The sequence below is a fragment of the Rhinopithecus bieti genome, unplaced genomic scaffold (genome assembly GCF_001698545.2).
Source record: "Rhinopithecus bieti isolate Rb0 unplaced genomic scaffold, ASM169854v2 scaffold_5324, whole genome shotgun sequence".
Classification (NCBI taxonomy): domain Eukaryota; kingdom Metazoa; phylum Chordata; class Mammalia; order Primates; family Cercopithecidae; genus Rhinopithecus; species Rhinopithecus bieti.
Window position 1 is genome coordinate 857,969 of NW_016804869.1, and position 19,871 is coordinate 877,839.

Below are 19,871 nucleotides of genomic sequence, written 5' to 3' on the forward strand. Positions count from 1 at the left end.
TCTGTCATTAGTTTTCATTTCTTAATTATTAAATATGGATTTAGAAGTAATCAAATCTTATATCTGACTAACCTCTAGGTTTTTATACTTCTAATGCATGGTCTGTGTTCAATTAAGAACAAAATCTCAGTTGTCTTATTACCCTCTGTGTTCATTTTCAATACCTCTAAAAAATATTTTCCAGAATTCCTATATTTAGAATGTAACTGATAAAATGATGAAGAAATATGAAAAGTCATTCAAAGACAAAATTTGGAATGAGGACACTGAAACTGAAGATATATTACCATGCTAAAACAATCAAAAGCTGTCAGTTTTCACCCCATCTATAATTCTGTTGACTACTTTTAAATCTAAGATGTATTTTTCATAATGGTGAATAGAAAGAATAGAAAGAATTTTATCACAAGTGTCTGAATGAGCTGAAAAAAGCAATACCTATGCATAACATGTCACTTGTAATAAGGACATCTTTTAATATTGAAACATAATAAAATTATAAATCAGTAATAATCCACAGCATAATAAAAATTAAATAAGAAATTTAAACAAAGTTGGTTGAAAGTCATCAAAACCCAAAAGATACTTTTGGAGATGTTTCAGTCACTGTAAATATTTACATTTTAAAATTACACATTTTTTAAAGAATACTTTCAATAATATGACATTGTATTGATGATTTTTCTTCAAAGTTATTTAAAGCATTGTTAATTTGAATGCCAAAATAAAACACTTCAATTAAGATATTAAAATTATGTTATACATCTATAAATACCTAGGCACATAAATCAAATAAACTTATCTTGTACATTTGTGCAACTGAATCATTTTGCCTTCATAAAATATTGGTAAAATTGCATGAAAATAATTAAAACACGTTGATATGGTATTATTATCTTCACATTTTCGTTAAAGTAATTTCATTTTTTTTTCTTAGCAGGAGTCAGTTAAATTTATGTTGGAGAAGTTATATGATGACTTACAGATGCTTTCATATTTTACCTTGGTTTATGTGTTCTTCGAATTATACTTGCAACAATAACAAGTAGATAACTGCCTATTAATACTTTAGAACATCAAAAGGGAGCAGTATAAAATATTTTTGGAAGCAATCTATCCACTGACAGATGAATGGATAAAGAAAATGCGGTGTATACATGCATGAGAATACTATTCTACCTTTAAAAACAAGAAATTCTGCCATTCGTAACAACATGAGTGAACTTGGGACATCAGGCCAAGTGAGATAAAATAGACAAATACTACATAATTCCACTTGTATAAGGAATTTAAAATAGTCAAATTCATGGAAGCAGAGAATAAAATGGTGGTTGCCAGAGGCTTGGGTGAGGAGGAAACAAGGATGTATTAGACAAAGGGTACAAAGCTTCAGTCATGCAAGATGAGTAAGTCCTAGAGATCTACTGTACAGCATAATGTGTATATTCAATAATTCTGTATCATACACCTGAAAACTTGCTGAAGGGCAGATTTCATGTTGCATTCTTACCACCAAATAACAATAAGTAAAGAAGACAGGAAGAAAATTTTAGAGGTGATGAATACATCTATGGCATAAAACAAAAGGTGACCATTTGTTTTATGAATGTACACTATGTACACTTATCTCCAAACTCATCAAGTTGCATACATTAAATATGTACAGCATTTTGTATGTCAATCTTGCGTCAATAAAGTGGTTTAAAAGAACATATATATAGTATATATATGTATGTGTATATGTGTGTGTGTGTGTGTGTGTGTGTGTATATAAAATCACCTATGCTATGTCAAAAATAAAATTTCAGCTTTTGGAAGTTGATAAGTATTGGTACATTGCAATTTTTACTTAATTTAATAGTACCACTTTAAATAAATTTAAAATTTTAATTTCAGAACAACATATATGTATCCTGGGTTCTATTTAATAATTACACTGCCGCTTATTGATCAGTGAAAGCTTATATAAAATGAAAACTGACATAAAAGACATATAGCAAAACTACACCCTCCTTCTACTTTTTCTTCTAGGATGCCCTATAACAGCACAGCTTAAGGCACAAAAACCTTTCTTCAAGTTCTGACATTCCTAAAGTATAGGTATAATATGAATAACTCTTCATAAATAAAATTAATGACCTCTTTCAAGTCATTTAATCCTAAAATACACATATCTACAACAATAATACATCATATCTTTTAGATGGTTTTTGTGTTTTATCTCATCAATGAGATGTCAAGTCCTCATTTTTCTATGTTCGATATATTCTGTATATTTAAAATATTATTAATTACTCTTGACTTCTTTATTTTAAAGGACAATTTGCCTTTACTATAAAATACTACAATTGAAAATATTTCTATTTAGGTAAATTGTGGCATTTTGAAGCTAATGAATAGCAAATCAGATGATATAGTTCCTAATAAGTAAAAGATGACTATGGAAGAATACTAACATTTAAATTTTTGGTTACATTTTATCGATACATTTTCATGCATCAGTTGGTACCTTTAGCCATCTCTAACGATGATATAAGCCTAATGTAACACTAGATCAACCTTTTACTAAAAGTTTCAAATCATTCAAGGGCACTTACCATGTTCCAGCCAGGATAGAGGTAGTCTGTACCAACAAATTCAAAGTAGTGAGCAAACCCTTCCTTCAGCCACACGTCTTCCCACCACACAGGCGTCACAAGGTCACCAAACCACTGCGGTAACAAAATTAATGGTCATCAAATCAAACAGAATCTATCCCCAAACTATTTTATCTAAAATTGCATTATTAAACTATGATGATTATAACTGGAATTAATTCCCCAATTGGTTTTGTGATCTTAAAATGCGTTGTGGCAAAACTACATTGATTTATTTGAGTACTTGGGCGACAGTAGATTTTTTATACATGCTTTCAGAGAGGAACAAAAAAGAATAATCAATGAACACAAAAGAATATTTGACTTGGAGAAGAAAGGGCTCAGGAGAGAAAAACTGATGAGAGCTGTCTTCAAATATTTGAAGACCTATTATGTAGAAGAGGAAAGGCTTGTTTCTTGTGACCCTGCAAGTGACAAACCAGGACTAATGAATGGAAATTAGCATGGGTAAATGTCTGCTGAAAATGCAGAAAACCCTCTAACAGACTGAGATGGCCAAAGATGGGAAAATACTGCCTTGAAAGGTAGTGAGCAGTTCATCACAGGAGGTATGTAAGCATCACCCTCTAGTGGCAGAGGCAATTCAGAGAAGATATTTGCTGATTGGTGAAACGAAGGGTTTTTGAGGTCCCTCACACTTGACTCTCCATGATTCTATTATAATAAAGATTTAGACCAAAAAAAAATTTCTAAGATGCCTTTATGAAAAATAATGTAATTTTAAAAGGTATTTTGATTAGACAATGATGTATTATTCTGAAACTTGCTTAGTTCAGGAAAACGTTAAAGGAATTCTTTTCTCATTAAAAAGCAAAAAATACGTTATATGCCAGGAGCTAGCCTAAAGACAGGATTCAGTGAAGAAAAGTTAGATAATGTTCCTCCTAATGCAGCTGACATTTTATTGTAGAGGTATGGGGGTTGAGGGGAGGTAGACAATAAAAAAATAAATAAGCAAATGAACAATGCAATTTCAGATCCTAACAAAGTGCTACAGGAATGAGGGAGGAACTGCTTTACATTGTAAAAGCAAAAACATTCTCTCTAAGCAAGTGACATTTGAGCTTAGACTTCAATGATAAGGGAGAGCCAGTCATGAGAAAGGCTTGGGAAGGAGAATTTCAGGGACATGTAATTAACCCTTAATGTGAAGACTCTACGTGGGAATGAGCTATTTAAGAAACAGAAGAAAGACCTGTGTAGCTGGAACATAGTGGACCGGGAGGAGGAAAGCGTGAAAGAGTCCAGAAAGGCAGACAAGTACCAGATCATGTATGGCTTTAGCAGCCACATTAACAAGCTTGGCTGACAGTTTCAATAGTAACAGTAAAGTATCTATTCTTCAAGAGAATCTCTCATTGAAATACAAATAAAATCAGCTCTCAGTATGTTGAGGACTACAAAGTAAATGTTTAATCTTTTAATAACTTTTTAAATAAAAAATGCATGTTTCTCCTGTAACTTGAAATCCTATCTTCAGAATTGTGACTACAAATCAGCGGGCAGGAAAGGTAACATAGAAATTAATTGGTTAATGACAATGGAAATTATTTTAAGTGTTTCTCCTAGCTTCTGGTTCTTTACTCCATAGTAAGTGGCCTACAAATACTAAGCTATAACAAGAAAGTAACTTAGAATATGAAACAAATGAAATCCAGTTCTCCGAACAATTATACATTATCAGTGCACTTTCACTTCAACAGAACTATATATCTAACTTGTCATTTATAGGAGCATTCAAAAAGCAAACTGCATTTGTCTCAAATAATTACAAGATATACAGTCAAAACCATCCTCTTTAGTACAGACTAGGAGCCCCAGACATCTCTGCAAAGGATCCCCTTAAGCCTGGGGTAAGGAACACACCTCAGAGATCTGGTCAACAAGGCAGATACAAACATCTTACAGGTTCAGTGCAAAAAACTGACATTTAGGGGCCAGGCATGGTGGCTCAGGTCTATAATCCCAGCACTTTGGGAGGTCAAGGTGGGTGGATCACCTGAGGTCAAGAAGTTCAAGACCAGCCTGGCCAAGATGGTGAAACCCCATCTCTACTAAAAATATAAAAATTTAGCTGGGCATGGTGGTAGGCACCTGTAGTCCAGCTACTTGGGAAGTTGAGGCACGAGAATCACTTGAACCTGGGAGGCGAAGATTGCAGTGAGCCAAGATTGCACCATTGCACTCCAACCTGGGTGACAGAGTGAGACTCGGTCTAAAAAAAAAAAAAAAAAAAAAAAAGCTGACATTTATGTAAACGGTCGTCTGGCCCGCATCACTTCATCATTAAGTCAGTATTCATTTATTAGCATTTAACAGTTTACCTTCTTTCACTGACAGCATTTTTCACATCACTCTTTCCTTCGTTTTTTCAGCTTTCAAAAAGGTGTGGGGTTTATAATTTATTGAAATCACACTGTATCACAGTGAGATTTCTGGTGTTATAAGTTTAAAGCTATCCATAAATACTGGTAACCAGGACAGGTATCGCTTTCTGTTGGCATGGACATCTATTTTCAGTGACTTTTTCCCACTAAAATCAAGATTCAAATAAGCACTGCGAAATCTAATGCCGTCCATTCATTGTAAGAAAATGCATAAAATCAAAATGAAATTAATTTTATCTTAGCTTCACTACAAAGTTGGCTAATTTACATATGAATTTCTAAACATGCCAAGACAAAAAATATCAATCATTTGAGAACAAAGAGTCCACGGCTGAGTTAGTGAAAGACTTACTAAGTGTCTATGTGGTGGGAAAAGGGGAATAACAAATTGATTTCAGCAAAAGCAAATTTTGACACGTACACAAAACTCAGCTGCATCTTGCAGCGATGCAATAAATCATTGCCATCACTGCACTTACCCTATATACACACTGATAATCACAAGAAAATACAGCAAGGTTGATAACTGACTAGATAGGGGCTCCAAAGAGGCTGCTGGGTGGCAGTGCCATCTCACTGCTCAACTAAATGCAATGACAGTTGCTTACTCAATACGACCAGGGTGTTTGTTTTTGTTTATCCTATGATTGAAGAAAAATGACATATCTTCCAGAAAGAACTACACAGTGCTTCATATAAAATTAAAACTTATTTGGGAGGATAATAATTTAGCTCTTAATGTAGCTATTCAAAATAATTCTCAATAGCTTTTACATTATACTTATACCTGATTCTTTTTCTCATACCTGGTGACATATCTCATGAACAATGACCATGGTGACATCCAGCAAATAAGAAATAGATGAAACACTGGGATCCAGCAGTATTCTTTGTTCCACAAAAATACTTAGTCCCCAGTTCTCCATAGCAGCATACGGATGCTTAGGCACAGCTAAAAGATCTAGAAATAAAATAAAACAGTTCCAAAGGCTTTAACAAAGACACCAGATTCTGAATTTATGTCCTAAAAATGTCCAGAAATCCTAATTATAAGGGATACTTGATTTGACTTAGTGATTTTTTTTTTTTTTTTTGGCAAATTAAACTACCTGCCATTTCTACATGACAGCAGAAATATAGGCTATCACTGCAAATGCTGGTCATATCCATTCATCACAGTTCATTTTCAAGCCCAGTGCTATAGGTAGCTGGAAGTATCAGTGCCATTATTGATGGGCCCATCCTAATAAATTTCATAAGTCAAGGAAACCAAATGCAGCAGGAACCTACAGAGGCAAAGGCGTTGTGCCTTCTAATGAAAATATATTTGACTCAATGCAGTAAATACTATATTCTTACATTTACCTCAGTATTGTATAAGAGAAAACATTTTATATCTGGTTTAAAATGTGGTGTTATTTTTCTATTTGCTTAAATTCTAGTATATTTTTTCAGTTATATTAAAAGAAAGATGTTAAATGTAAATATATCTTACAGAGAAGGCTTTGCTAGTGGATATAATGGAAAAAAAAAAACCCTAAAAACTATTGAGGGGACCCACAGACTCTGGTCTGGCTCTGTCATCAACTGGCTATGCAACATCAGTAAATCACTTAACTTCTTAAGACCACAATTCCCTCACCTATGAAATAAGGTCATTCGCCTTAATTATCTCTAAAATACCTTCTAGCTCCAAATATCTACAAATAGATGATTCTAAGATCTGTGCTTATTTTAAAAGGTCATAGAGGTATTATCAACTTCTGGTTATGGTGACACAAAGAGTTCATGCTTTGATGTACTCCCTCTGCTCCAGAGGCATAGTGATGATAAATAAAATATTAAAAGGGAAAACAAAAAAAACATCTCCAGGCTTAAAAATAAACCTCTCCCTGGACGAGAAATGGTACAGAAATGCAAAGTGGTGATTGCATGTGAAGCCACAGGCCTGCTGGGCACTGGCTCCAGCATCAGGCAGTGGCGGCTAGGAATTGGCTCTGGCAGATCCTTCCAGAGCCAAAAGGACCTAAGCCATGCTGACTACTTAATGCCAGGGATTGAGGTAGGGCACGCATGCTCATGAAAACAGGTTGAAAATAGCTGGCACTCCTTGCTTCCTGGGAAAGTCAGTAAGTGGCAGGGTAGAAATTTGAACCCAGCAGCCTGGTTCCAGCACCTGTGCTTTTAATCACAATGCCAAGCATAGTGTTTACAGTCTCTGACTCAGAAGTTCTACTTCTTGATACAACCCTGGGGTAACTCCCTACGATGCAACAGGAAATTGTATAAGAATGTTCACTATAGTATTGTTTGTACAGGTGAAAAGGGAAAATTAAGTGCGTTTAAGCAAGGTAAAGGACAAAGAAACTGAGAAATAGGTATATAAAGGAATATTACACAGCAATCAAAACAATTGATCTTACCACTAGATTCTAACACTACATACGTCAACATGGACAATCTGAGAAAGAGAATATCGAGGAAATAAGTGAAGAGTAAAATGACCCTATAATAACATCCACTATTTAAAAACAAGTAGAATAACACCATGTGTTGTAAATGGATACTCATACATGAACACATGCACAGAGACGGTAATGGCAAGATGCACACACAAACACACATACAGCAATGATAAACATTAAAGTCATGATGGCTTAATGGAAGAAAGGAGGGGAAAAGGATGGAAGACTGTCACACAGTGAATTAAAAAGTTATGTTTTTAATAAGAATATTTCACTGTTGGTGGTATGGGTGCTGATTATAACATTACTGATTCTTTTCCACATGCTTTAAATATTTCAAAATAAGAAAAAGAATAAAATAGTCAACAATCTTATAATAAGGTTGATTTTTCTTTATTCCTGACTTTACAAAATATCTTCTCAGCATTGGTTGTGGGTATTTGCTGTTGCTGTTTCTGTTTGTTTGAGATGGAGTCTCTCTCTGTCGCCCAGGCCAGAGTGCAGTGGCGCAATCTTGGCTCACTGCAACCTCCACCTCCTGGGTTCAACCGATTTTCCTGCCTCAGCCTCCCGAGTAGCTGGGATTACAGGCATGCACCACCACGCCCAGCTAATTTTTGTGTTTTTAGTAGAGACAGAGTTTCACGATATTGGCCAGGCTGGTCTTGAACTCCCGACCTCATGATCTAACCACCTTGGCCTCCCAAAGTGCTGAGATTACAGGTCTGAGCCATTGCACCTGGCCGGTTGTGGTCTTAAGTCTGAAATGTATATTAAAGTAAGTCAAATATGACCCCGTCTTCTGCTACATTTTAGACTAAGCATGAGGGCATAACAGTTATAACACAAAAGAAAGGGAAATATGAGGTAATAGTTGAAGAATTAAGAGTGCTAAGCGAGAGAAAAAACAAATCTGATTGGGGAGGTTTTCAAAGAGATGGTACTTAAGTTGAACTTCAAAAGGTAAATAGGATATCAAAGGGCAGAAACAAGTAATCTGCGCATTCACATATACAACAAATACTGATTGAGCATCTCCTTTGCTCAGTATAGACAGGGTTTTGCCCTGTCCTGCAAGCTCCTTGCTCTCTGTCATCATCGTGCTTATATGCATATGTGAGTGTGTGCAAAAGGTCAATTAACCAGTAATAAATGAATGAGAAAATTAGTAAATGATAAATGCTACAAAGAAAATGTAACAGTAAGATATTGATTGATTGGTGGAGTAGGTGTGGTGTGGTCAAGGCAGCCCTCTCTAAGGTAGTCACATTTCATCTGAGATGTGAGCAATGGTAGAAACTAGCTTGTTTGAAATCGGAAGTGCATTCTAAGAGAGGACAACAAATGCAAAGGCCCTAAGGTGAAAATGAGACAAATATGCTCGATAAAGAAGGTTGATGTGGCTGAAATATATAAAGAGAAGGAACACAGATCAGAGAACTGGTATGAATTGTAAGTTCATAAGCAACAGATATTCTTTTATATAAGATTTTACCTTAACACCTTGTCTAAATATGTATGAACAAACCAGATAACAGGACCACAGTGTGTCAACTTTGTCACCAGTAGATGGCAACAACAGTAGCAGGTCTGGTGTCATTTACTTGTAGCAACATGTGACTAATGAACAAGCCTTCTGATCCAAGCCTGTGACAAAGTAGAGGCAATTCTGTAAGCTGTAGTCCTCCAGGAGCCAAGAGTAGTCGGTCATGAGGGCTAAGATAGGGCTAAGCCGGCATTATCAAGTCAGCACATTGCGGGATTCGCGTGGGGATTGGCTCAATAGCCACAGGAATGAAGACTCTTACACATATATATGAGCCAGGATGCTAGTCTAGGAGTTGAATAATAATGGGGCAAGCTAACGAGCATATTCAAGCCCCACACATTGTGTGATTTGGACTGGCTCAAACTTAGCCAGAAGACTCTACACATATGAGCCAGATGCAGTCTAGGAGTTTGGAATAAAGAGGAAGGTAGACTTGGGTGCATTTGTCAGAAAGCAAAAGCCTGACTAACAGCATAAGGAGATATGGTGTGGAAACAACTGGAGGCTGGTGATAAAGATATCAGGCACTGGTGACCTAAGCAGGCAGCTGGTTACATACTGGAATTGAGAGGTATGAGGTTACAAAAGTCAGGCCTGGGTAACAAGATTACAGATCAACCAAACAAGGACTCTTCAGCAAATGGAGCCAGAGTCAAATTAAAGTCATTAAAGAATAGAGTAAAACACAGATCACTAGTAGAGGACGGCTTCTTATATATACACAGGTTTTATAATAAATATGAGGAACCATGATTATAGATGGCAGAGTAGGGAAAAAATAAAGAAAACATTGTATGCTACTAACCTTATAACAGTGTATTGAAGAAACTTAGATTTTGTTGAAGCAACTATGGAGAAGTATTTTTAATTGTGGCTCTGTTCTATGTCTTCACAACTTAAGGAATCTTATATGACAGGTTTATAATTTAAGAGCACCTACATCAAGTATATATCCACACAAACATTTGTACACAAATATTCATAAAAGCCTATTTCCAGTAGCTAAAAACTAGGAACAACTCAAATGTCCATCAATAGGTGAATAAATAAAGTATGGTATATCCATGCAATAAAATACAACTCAGCAATAAAAAGAAATGAACTATGGTTACAGTCCACAACATGACTGAATCCCAAAATAGTTATACGGAGTAAAAAAAGAAGAAAGCTATATCTACTGTATGATTCATGCCATTTATGTAAAATTCCAGAAAATGCAAACTAATCTATAGTGTCAGAAAGCACATCAGAGGTTGCCTGGGGACAAAGATGGGAGGAGTTAGAAGATAGCGACGGGAAACTTTTGGGAGTGATGAATATGTTCATTATGGTGATAATTTCCTGTGTGTATACATGTGTTAAGGCACCAAATTGCATACTTTAAATATGGATAGTTTTATTGTACATTACTGTACCTGAATGAAGCTATTAAAAAAAAAAAGCAAACTCAGTAACAAAATACTCTTTTGTTTATTTAAGGCAGATAACATTAGTTCACAATGAATTAAATTATTTTAATTTTTGCAAAAGAAATTTGTTATGAGACTATACTCATTAAAATGTATACCCATAACTCTTTCATATGCCTTGAAAAAAGAAGAAAATTCAAATGTTTCAGAATCTAATTTACTTGGAAAGTCAAAGAAAATGCTTGATAAAAGTAGGCATAGTAGTCTGCTTCCAATTAAATGGTATAGTACAAAAAACTATAGACAGATATGAAATAATTCATATAATACTAGTGAATGTGATAACATAAATTAACATAAAAATCTGACTTGTTCTACTTGTTTGCCTCCTACTCACCCTCAATGCACTATAATTTGCCTTCTATTCTTAACACTATCCTGAAACAGCTCTGAATAACTAAATTCACAAACTCTCATGGACACTTCTCAGAACTCATCTTTTTTTGGCATTGCTGAGAATGATCATATGGTAGGCTAGTGTCTATAATAACAGAATATCCATGTTTTTCCTCCACTTCTCAGATGAGCCTTTCTTCTTGTTTTGTTCTGTTTTGTTTTTCATTTTCTTGCCACTCTCTGACTTTTGAAAATCAAAGTTTCCAGGATTTACATCTGTGGCTTCTGTGTTGCTTTGTTTTACTAACTGCTATGATTTAAATGTGTCCTTTCTGAAATTCACACTGAAATGTCATCTCTATAGGTCTCTTCTGCCATCTGAAGACACAATATTCATCCCCTCTGGAGAATGCAGCAACAAAGAGTCATCTTGAAAGCAGAGAGTAGACCCTACCAGACAGCAAACTGGCCTGTGCCATATCTTGGACTTCTCAGCCTCCGGGATTATAAGAAATAAATTTCTATTATTTGTAAATTACCCAGTCTCGGGTATTTGGTTATAGTAACATAAATGGACTAAGATACTTACTCTGCTACTTATTTGAGTGTTCTCATCCACTTTAACATCATCCATCACCACCCACATGCCCAGACTGCTCTCTTTGAACACTAGATGAAAATATCTAAGCATCTTATAGTAGACTGCTATTTAATAGGCCCCCAGTGTGCTGTGCCTCCTTGTGTAAGCCTCTCCCCTTTTAATCTGGTGAAATAGTACATACTAAAGGAAAGTTAAGAAAGCCTTGCAGCTTTATTTTGCCCTCTAGGGAAAGTCCGCCCTCATAAAATAAAATGGCCCATTGCCCTGAGAACATCATGCAGGGAGAAACTTCACAACTTTGCAAAAGGTCCAAAGAATCACTAAATGAGGTCTGTTCAATAGTATATACTAACTGAAATCCAGTCTCCAGCATTAGTGAAAGTGTTGCCTTATTACCCTTCTGATGCATAACCTTGTAAGTTAGAAATGTACTCTAATATATTGCAGATTATTAAATAATCACCAACAAAAATGTGTACAACATCAGTTCTCTCCTGTCTGCCACAGTCAGATTCTTATCTCACAGGTCATGATAGTCAGTCCAGAATAAGGTGCTTTGCCCCTGCTTTGAGCTCCTCTACGCCCTGGCTCCAGTGCGAAAGAGTCTGGTATCCTCCAGCTCAGATATTCTCCGCTACATGATCAAGCTCACACTCCGCACTCTAAGTGTGAGAAGAGTACAGGAGATGCTCTCTGATATGTGACCTCAGATAGTTATCAATTGTCCTACTTTCTCTCATACTTTCCTTTTGCCTAAGTCATACTACCTATAGTACTGACTTTTCCTGGCAATATTTCTTCACCAGCCAATTTCTGCCTTCTAGTTTTCCACACTCAAACTTATCAGTTCATTCTAGATTTGTCATCCATTTATTTAGCTAATTTGAGATTCATAACAAAGTCTGTAATAAGATCAGAACCTGAATGCCCCAGACTTCAACCTTAATCCTGAGGGGAAAAGGGATAGAAAGTCCTGGAAGACAAGAGTTTTAATGCTGAAGAAATAAATATCCCAGCAATTCAGGAGCATCACCTCAGCAGCCAATCCCTCCATGCCTCGGCAGAAAACAGACCTGCTGCTGAGCCACTAGTGTAGTCAGGGCATGTGGCATCTTCCTGAAAAGCAGCACTGGTCTCTGATGGGATGTAAGATATTTTTGCTCAGAAAATCTAAAGTGCCATATATTCATATTAGAAGTTGTGGTTTCAGAACAGAATAAATTCTATAAATTTGTTCTTTCTGGTTTTCCTTGTACATGTAATGTACTTCTTTGAATCAGGCATTCATTCATTCATTCATTCAATAAAGTTTGCTAAGTCCTTATTCTGTTTGAGCAGAGAAGGAGACTAACAAAGATGCTGCTATGTCCAAGCTCATGTTCCAGTTTTGAGGGGTTGGGGAATGCAAGTAGGGCAGGGGGCCAAATAATACACAAATAGACAAATAGATAATATGAGACTGCAATTGGGACTATCATGAAAATTACACATAATATGTTAAAGAATAACAGAGTTGGAGGCAGAATACATTTGATCAAATGACCAGGAAAAGTTGAAGAAAATTAATATCTAAGCTGAAACATCAACCCAATCCAGGAAGACAGGGCAGTTTTAATCTTAATCATTGCATTTGCAGTGCTAGCATAGTACCAAGCGCATGGCTAATGTTCAAAAGGTAATTGCAAAATAAATGAATAGCTACCTTGTGATGGCAAGTCATGGTAAATATAGCTTACAACTAGTTTTGCCTGCAATCCTAAGCCACACAGATGTATAACCACTATCAACACCACCCAGGAAAGGGCCTTTGGTTCAACAGTTCTGGTCATGAATTCCACGGTTTCACTCTGCCATGTAAAGAACTCTGCAGCTCTTCTAAATCACCTCTCTACTCCTATGCAAAGTGTCACTTAGATGCATTCCCTCACGATTCACAGATGGGCTCTATGCATACTGATTCTTCCAACCCCAAACCATCTTGTGCTCAAATCTGCAGCCTTCTGACCTAACTCTTATTTCTGTGTCCCGCCCCATTTCACCCTTTGAATTTTACCTTCAATGTTATCACCAGGCTGTACTCTAGTAGCATCTCAATCACAATCCAAGTTATTTTTCCAGCTCTGCTCCTCAGATCTTATTGGCAGAAGGCAATGGATATAATGTTTAAAGCTGCAAGTTGTGGAGTCCATACTGGGTTTGGGACCCAAACCCACATTGTTTAACCTCTCTCAGCTTTCACTTCCTTATTGATAGCATGGGGATATTAACAGTACCCGCTGTGCAAGTTGCTGTGAAGATTAAATGAGTTATACCACGTAAAGCATTTAGTCCTACATAGTAAGCAAGATAAATGTTATCACTATTTGAGATCTTTCCAGTCCTTCCCCACTCTGGGGAATCGAATGCATCACAGGCCTCAGGAAAGAGAGGAGGAGGAGTCTTATCTTCAAAGAAAGATGAAGTTTAGGTTAATATGTTCCATTATAGATTTTAATTTTCAAATTAAAATTTTATCTTGTGATTTAAAACAACATAGATCCTACTTAAGAATGAGCCAGAAAACATTATAGGATATGCCCATATTATCATCCAGGGACATTAATTTTAAAGGCATAGGTTAAAAAAAAAAAAAAAAAGTTGTATTTTGATTATACCATGACTGGCTGTTGCTCAAGACTGTCTATACGCCTTTGTGTTTAAGAATAAAAAATGGAACATCTTGCTCTGAAGATTAATATATGGGGCTAGTAAAAATATAAACTACATTTGAAATAGTAATAGTAATAAGATAAAATTTATAGAAGTAACCTACAACTATTATTTATAAAATGAGAACTACCATTCTTTTCTTCCTTTCAAGGGTATATTCTCAAGATTTTACTAATAAACCAATTAGGTTCTGAATGACTGTTTTCAGTTTGTTTGACAAAGAAGTTTAAACTTTGCTATCCTTAGATACATTTCTACCAAATTTAGGAGTCAGTCCTTCAAAGTTTTAAAGCAAAATACATTTTCTCCTGATGGACTTTTATTTGGGCATCATTCATTTAAAACAGACTAGTTTCAGCTACACATTGTGGATTCTAACAGACCTTTCATCAGCACTACTTGTATTCAGAAGCTTAGCTTTCAAGTTCTCAAACTTCTAGCATTCTCCTGAATTAGCATTAGGCCATAATAGGCAGTCAGTGTTTTTGCTGATCCTCCTGCCACACATTCAAACGATTTTTTTTTTCATTTCAGCAATCAATTTTCCTCGACATTTACTGATTACTGTCAATTGCAATGGAGAAACACTTTACACGTGTTGCTTGATTTCCTTTTCTCCCTGAAAAAGGCTTTCTATGCCAAAGGATATATCCCATATGCACAGGGAACATTTGTCAGTTTCTTGCCCCTTTAATTTTTAAAATTAGTGCCACTTTGATTTTAACCATCATATTTTTTTGCTGTGTATCTAGTACTTTCAAAATCACAGTCTTTGCTTTAAGAAACATTATTAGGTATGAACACAGAAAAAGACATTAAATGACTCCTTCTGCCCATCCACTGGTGATAGCCCAAGTTGACCAATACTTGTTATATAACAAAGATTTGCTGTTACCTCAGACAATACAGGTTGAATGTAAGGTTCTTTCCTATTAAGGTTCTATTTACAGTGTATTTTCATTTATTCCAAAAACACTTGCTCATTACCTAATACTGGCCAGACTGATCTAGGATGGGCATATAAACATTGAACAATAAAGACATAGTCCCCTTAAATTTTCATGGAGCTTAAAAACCAATGGGGGATACAAACAAGTTAAAAAGTATGTATATTATAGACACACATGATGGCAATTACAATGTAGTGCATATGCTACAACAAGTGCACAGTATAATGGCTGCAGCATAGAGCAGGGATTAAGAACATGAACTCAATTCTGCTACTTAATGGGGCACGTTACTGATCCTCTCTACCCATCATTTTCCTCACCTGTAAAATGAAGATGATTATAATTGCAACTATTTTGCAGGATTACTGTGAGGACTATTGTTGAAACACAATTCTCAAGGGTCTCTCACATTTCTGTATATCTTATGAACACAGGCACTGACTGCTTTTTGTTCCACACTTTCTTTTAAGGATGGTTTTGTATAGCAAAACAGATATAGTACGCTCTCCAGAGCAAAAGGCTGGCATACATACTATCACTTTTTAAAGAACCACATTCCCTAGGGTCAGGTATATAATCCACTGCATGTGCAGGTATCAGCTGGACCTCTGTGTGTCACTCTTGGGAATTAGGGCTCTGGGAACTGGCACAAAAAAAAATGATGATACCAGCAGGACACAGTGGCTCATACATGTAATCCCAGCACACTGAGAAGCCAAGGAAACAGGATCACTTTGTCCCAGGAGTTCAAGACAAGCCTGGGCAACATAGTCAGACACTGTTTCTACTAAAATAACAAATTAGCTGGGCATGGTGGTGCACGCCTATAGTCCTAGCTACTCTGGAGGCTGAGGTTGGAGGATAGCTTGAACCCAGGAGGTCAAGGCTGCAGTGAGCTATAATGTTGTCACTGGACTCCAGCCTAGGCAACAGAGTGAGACCCTGCTTCTAAAAGAATAAAAAATGCTTATACTCTGGCTACTGCTGTAGCTAGAATAATAATGTCTTTTATTTCTAGTCCAAGAGTTTCATGACTTCTGCCAGCATTCATGAAACAGTGGCGGTCTGACTAGTTGATATTACAAGTAGGATAAGGTAAAACCTTAGACTCCTCACAGTTCTTGACAACTATACAAATTAATATAGGTGGCATGCTTAGAACAGTACTTAGCAATTGTTAAGTTCTCAATAACTGTTAGTTATTGTGGATAAAAAATGTCCAGGTCCTCATTCCTGGAACCAGTGACTATATTAGGTTACTTGGCAAAGGGGAATTAAGCTTGCAGACAGAACTAAGGTTGCTAATCAGCTGAAATTAAGATGGGAAGAATAGCTAGGATTATACAGGTGGACCCAATATCATCACAAGTGTCTTGAAAAGTGAAAGCAGGAGATGGGAAGAAAGTCAGTGTCAGATTGATGAAATGTTAGAAAGACTCTACCAGGCATTCTGCTTTGAAGACAGAAGGGGACCATGAGCTGAGGAATGCAGTCTCTAGAAGCTGGAATAGTTCCAAAAAATGTAGAAGATTTTCCCCTAAAGTCTCCAGTGAGAGTAGTATCAGACTTTCAGCCTACATAATTGTAAGATAATAAATTTGTGTTGTGTTAAGCCACTAATTAGGTGCTAATTTATTATCGCATCAATAGGAAATGAAGTTAACCATTATCATCATCATTACCTTTATTATTATTACCATTACTCTGTAAAAGAAGTCTCTAATATTGACAGAAAAATGAGAAAAGCCTTCCTTAGAGAATGCCAATTATGGGATCTGTTGAGTGAACAGTGGGTAGCCAGAGGGGAAGTGTATTTCAGGTTAAGGAAGTAGCATAGGCAAAGAAGAGACAACACAGTACCTTCAGTAATCAAAAAAACTGGATCAATATGACTGAAGCATATACTGATAAATCCTGCTTTGCACATGCTGAGTTTGAGTTACCCCTAGAACATCCAAATAGAGATATCTACTAAGAGGCTGAATGTAGAAGTCTGATGCATTGGGGAGAGGCTGGGGTGGGGAAAAAGATTTAAGAAGTCATCAGCACATAGATGGGAGGAGCCCATGATCAATGCGGAGTAGAGAAGAGGGCTAAGACAGATGTCTGAGGAGCACTAAGATTTAAGAGACACGCAGCGGACGAAGGTAACTGGGGGTAGGGCCCACAAAGTATACTGACAAGATGCTGTCATGCAAAGGGGAAAGAAAACCAGGGAAGTGTGACATCACATCATTCAAGAGTAGTGATCCATCCACAGGGGAGGGAGGAGTTGACGGTGTCTATGAATATCTTAGGTATATTTATAATACACAGGAATATATAAATCAAGTAGTTGAATTTTAATTAACAATTTCAAAGAATACTAGTTTCTCATTCAATATTGTTTTCAGCAGATTTCCCAAATCAATTGTAAAACATTTTACACAGATCTGACACCAAATCAAATCCCATATATTAGCACCATCACCTGAAGGGAGGGAAAATCCAATGCTATTAGGGGTTCTCATAATTAGCTCTTTCATGAGTGTCAGTTGCTGAGCGGGCCCATCCCACAGCATGGAACTCAGGACTCTCTCCTATTTTCAAAGTCTGAGGTAGGTGGAAATCAATTTAGCGGTTTGAATAGCTCTTTGACACCCTTTAATTGACAGATTCACATTTCCAGTAGAAGGGAGTAGGAAAACAATACTATTTATAAATGAGCATTCTTAACTCTTGAAATTTGCGGTTGTCAGTAAAATGCATTTCCAAATTCTTATGTACTTTAGACAGTGTGAGTGCAAAGTGGTTACCTCTAAAAGAAATTATTTATATAGGCTTGGCAAAGTGAAAACAAAGATGTATTGTGCCTTAAGGCCAGTTCCTCTTAGCATAAGCTGTACTAGTAGTTCACACAACATTCAATAAAAAATGCAAACATATAATCCAAAGGAACCAAATGTTCGATTCTTAGTCTAAAACTGTACAGCATTAATTTCAAACAAAATCAAATACTTGTTGAAGCCCCTGAGAAAGAAAAAAAAAACACTGATACCCAAAGTTTGCTTAATTTTTTAAAAATCACTATTGCAGTGCATAGTATTACCTAATATTAACTGGCATCTAAACAATGAATGGATTATCAGAGAGCTAGTTGTATAAACAGGAGATACTGAAATTCACTGTGAATTTTATAGGTTCCTAGGAACAACTGAGAGTGCTTGGCATAATGAGGGCAGAGAAAAGAGAAGAACAGATCATTTAAAAACAGCACAATTATACAAATGGAAAATATGATGACATGGTGTTACTTTACTACATTTTGACACTAAGATGAAGCTAATTTGCCTTTAAGGGAACTAAAAATAGAACCTTATCAATTTAGTCCTTGGCCTGCATACTACTGAAAGACTTTATACAAGTCATTCAATGTCATGAAGAAAAATGAATGCCATGTCCCAGTCAGGTTGAATTATGTATCAGCTGGGAGGCATTGATCAAAATATGAGCCATGTCTTTCATTACTGAAGGTACCTAATGCTTTGTTATAAATGTCTTCTTGAGAGTATAAAGAAACTGGCTTTTCCAAATTTTTTCACAGAAGAGTTTCTGAGAGCTTCTATTCATTGATTTTTTTCAAGACCCATTACTAGTGTTCCAAATATTCCCTAGTTCAATTTACATTAGATCAAGAAATGAACTACAGAAAGAACTAATAATGAGGCAGAGATTGAACTGAACCCTTTACCTCTCCAAGCTCCAGTATCTAATGTGAATCACTAAGTTATACTCCTAAATTGTATTTTATAAGGAGGAAAACACTTTGTGCTCGTAATGGGAAAATGCTGAGAAGAGATTTTTTTTTTTTTGTACTCATCATAAAAATGTTTCTCCTAATGTAAATACTCAGGGAATTGACATAATAGAAAATTGCCAGGAGCCATTTTCCTAACACCACAGTTAATAGAGCATGAGGGTTCTTTAGCTCAAAACGACATGTAACTGATCACTACACTTGCAACAGGAGACTACCATGAAGAAAATGATAACACCCTCCTCATTATTTGTTTTTTCTTGTCCTCCTAATATACTATGCAAATCTTTTATTTGTATACTTGGCATCTATTTGAATAGTCATTAAAATGAAAGCCAGGACTCTAATATAAACATAACATGAAGTGCTATATTAAAAGGCAGAGGTCCAAAAGTGCAAAAGCATCTGCTCATGTTTTGCAGTAGCATTTGGAATATTTCAGTCCTAGATGGGGATGGAACCCTTAAAGCCTGGCCACCTTTCCCCGCTTCTAGCCTGGACAGGGAATGCCCCAAAATGAATGTGATGAAAGCTAACAAACTCAAGGAACATATGTCCAACTCTCTGAGTCTCTGTGTGTGTGTGTGTGTGTGTGTGTGTGTATAATTACATATTATATTTATATAATATTTCTATTATATAAATATACATACTGAGTATATATGAGTGTATATACTGCATAATAATATTACATATATACACATCAGAATTCAGAATATATGTGTGTGAGTATATACATATATGTATAGGAGATACACGTGTAGGATTAAGATTAGCCAAATTTTGGTAAACTAGTTGAATTCTATGAGTCTATGATTGTAAATTCATACTGAAAGTAGACTCCTCTGTATCTAAGTCCTATATAACTCCAGGCAGACGGAAAGATTAAAACCAAGCTATACTTGTGGGTTCTGTCCCAATGGGTCCAATTTAATAATAACAGCAAATAATA

General features: G+C 36.1%; 1 protein-coding gene across 1 annotated transcript in view; it reads right to left on the bottom strand.

Annotated features, from left to right (window-relative positions):
* TRHDE (thyrotropin releasing hormone degrading enzyme) overlaps nt 1–19,871 on the bottom strand; it is a 419,741-nt gene that overhangs the window by 210,479 nt on the left and 189,391 nt on the right. The window contains exons 4-5 of the mRNA XM_017870740.1: nt 5,851–6,005; nt 2,598–2,711 (exon numbers count right to left, since the gene is read on the bottom strand). Of these exons, the coding sequence (XP_017726229.1) occupies nt 2,598–2,711; nt 5,851–6,005 (269 nt within the window). The remainder of the gene's footprint in view (nt 1–2,597; nt 2,712–5,850; nt 6,006–19,871) is intronic.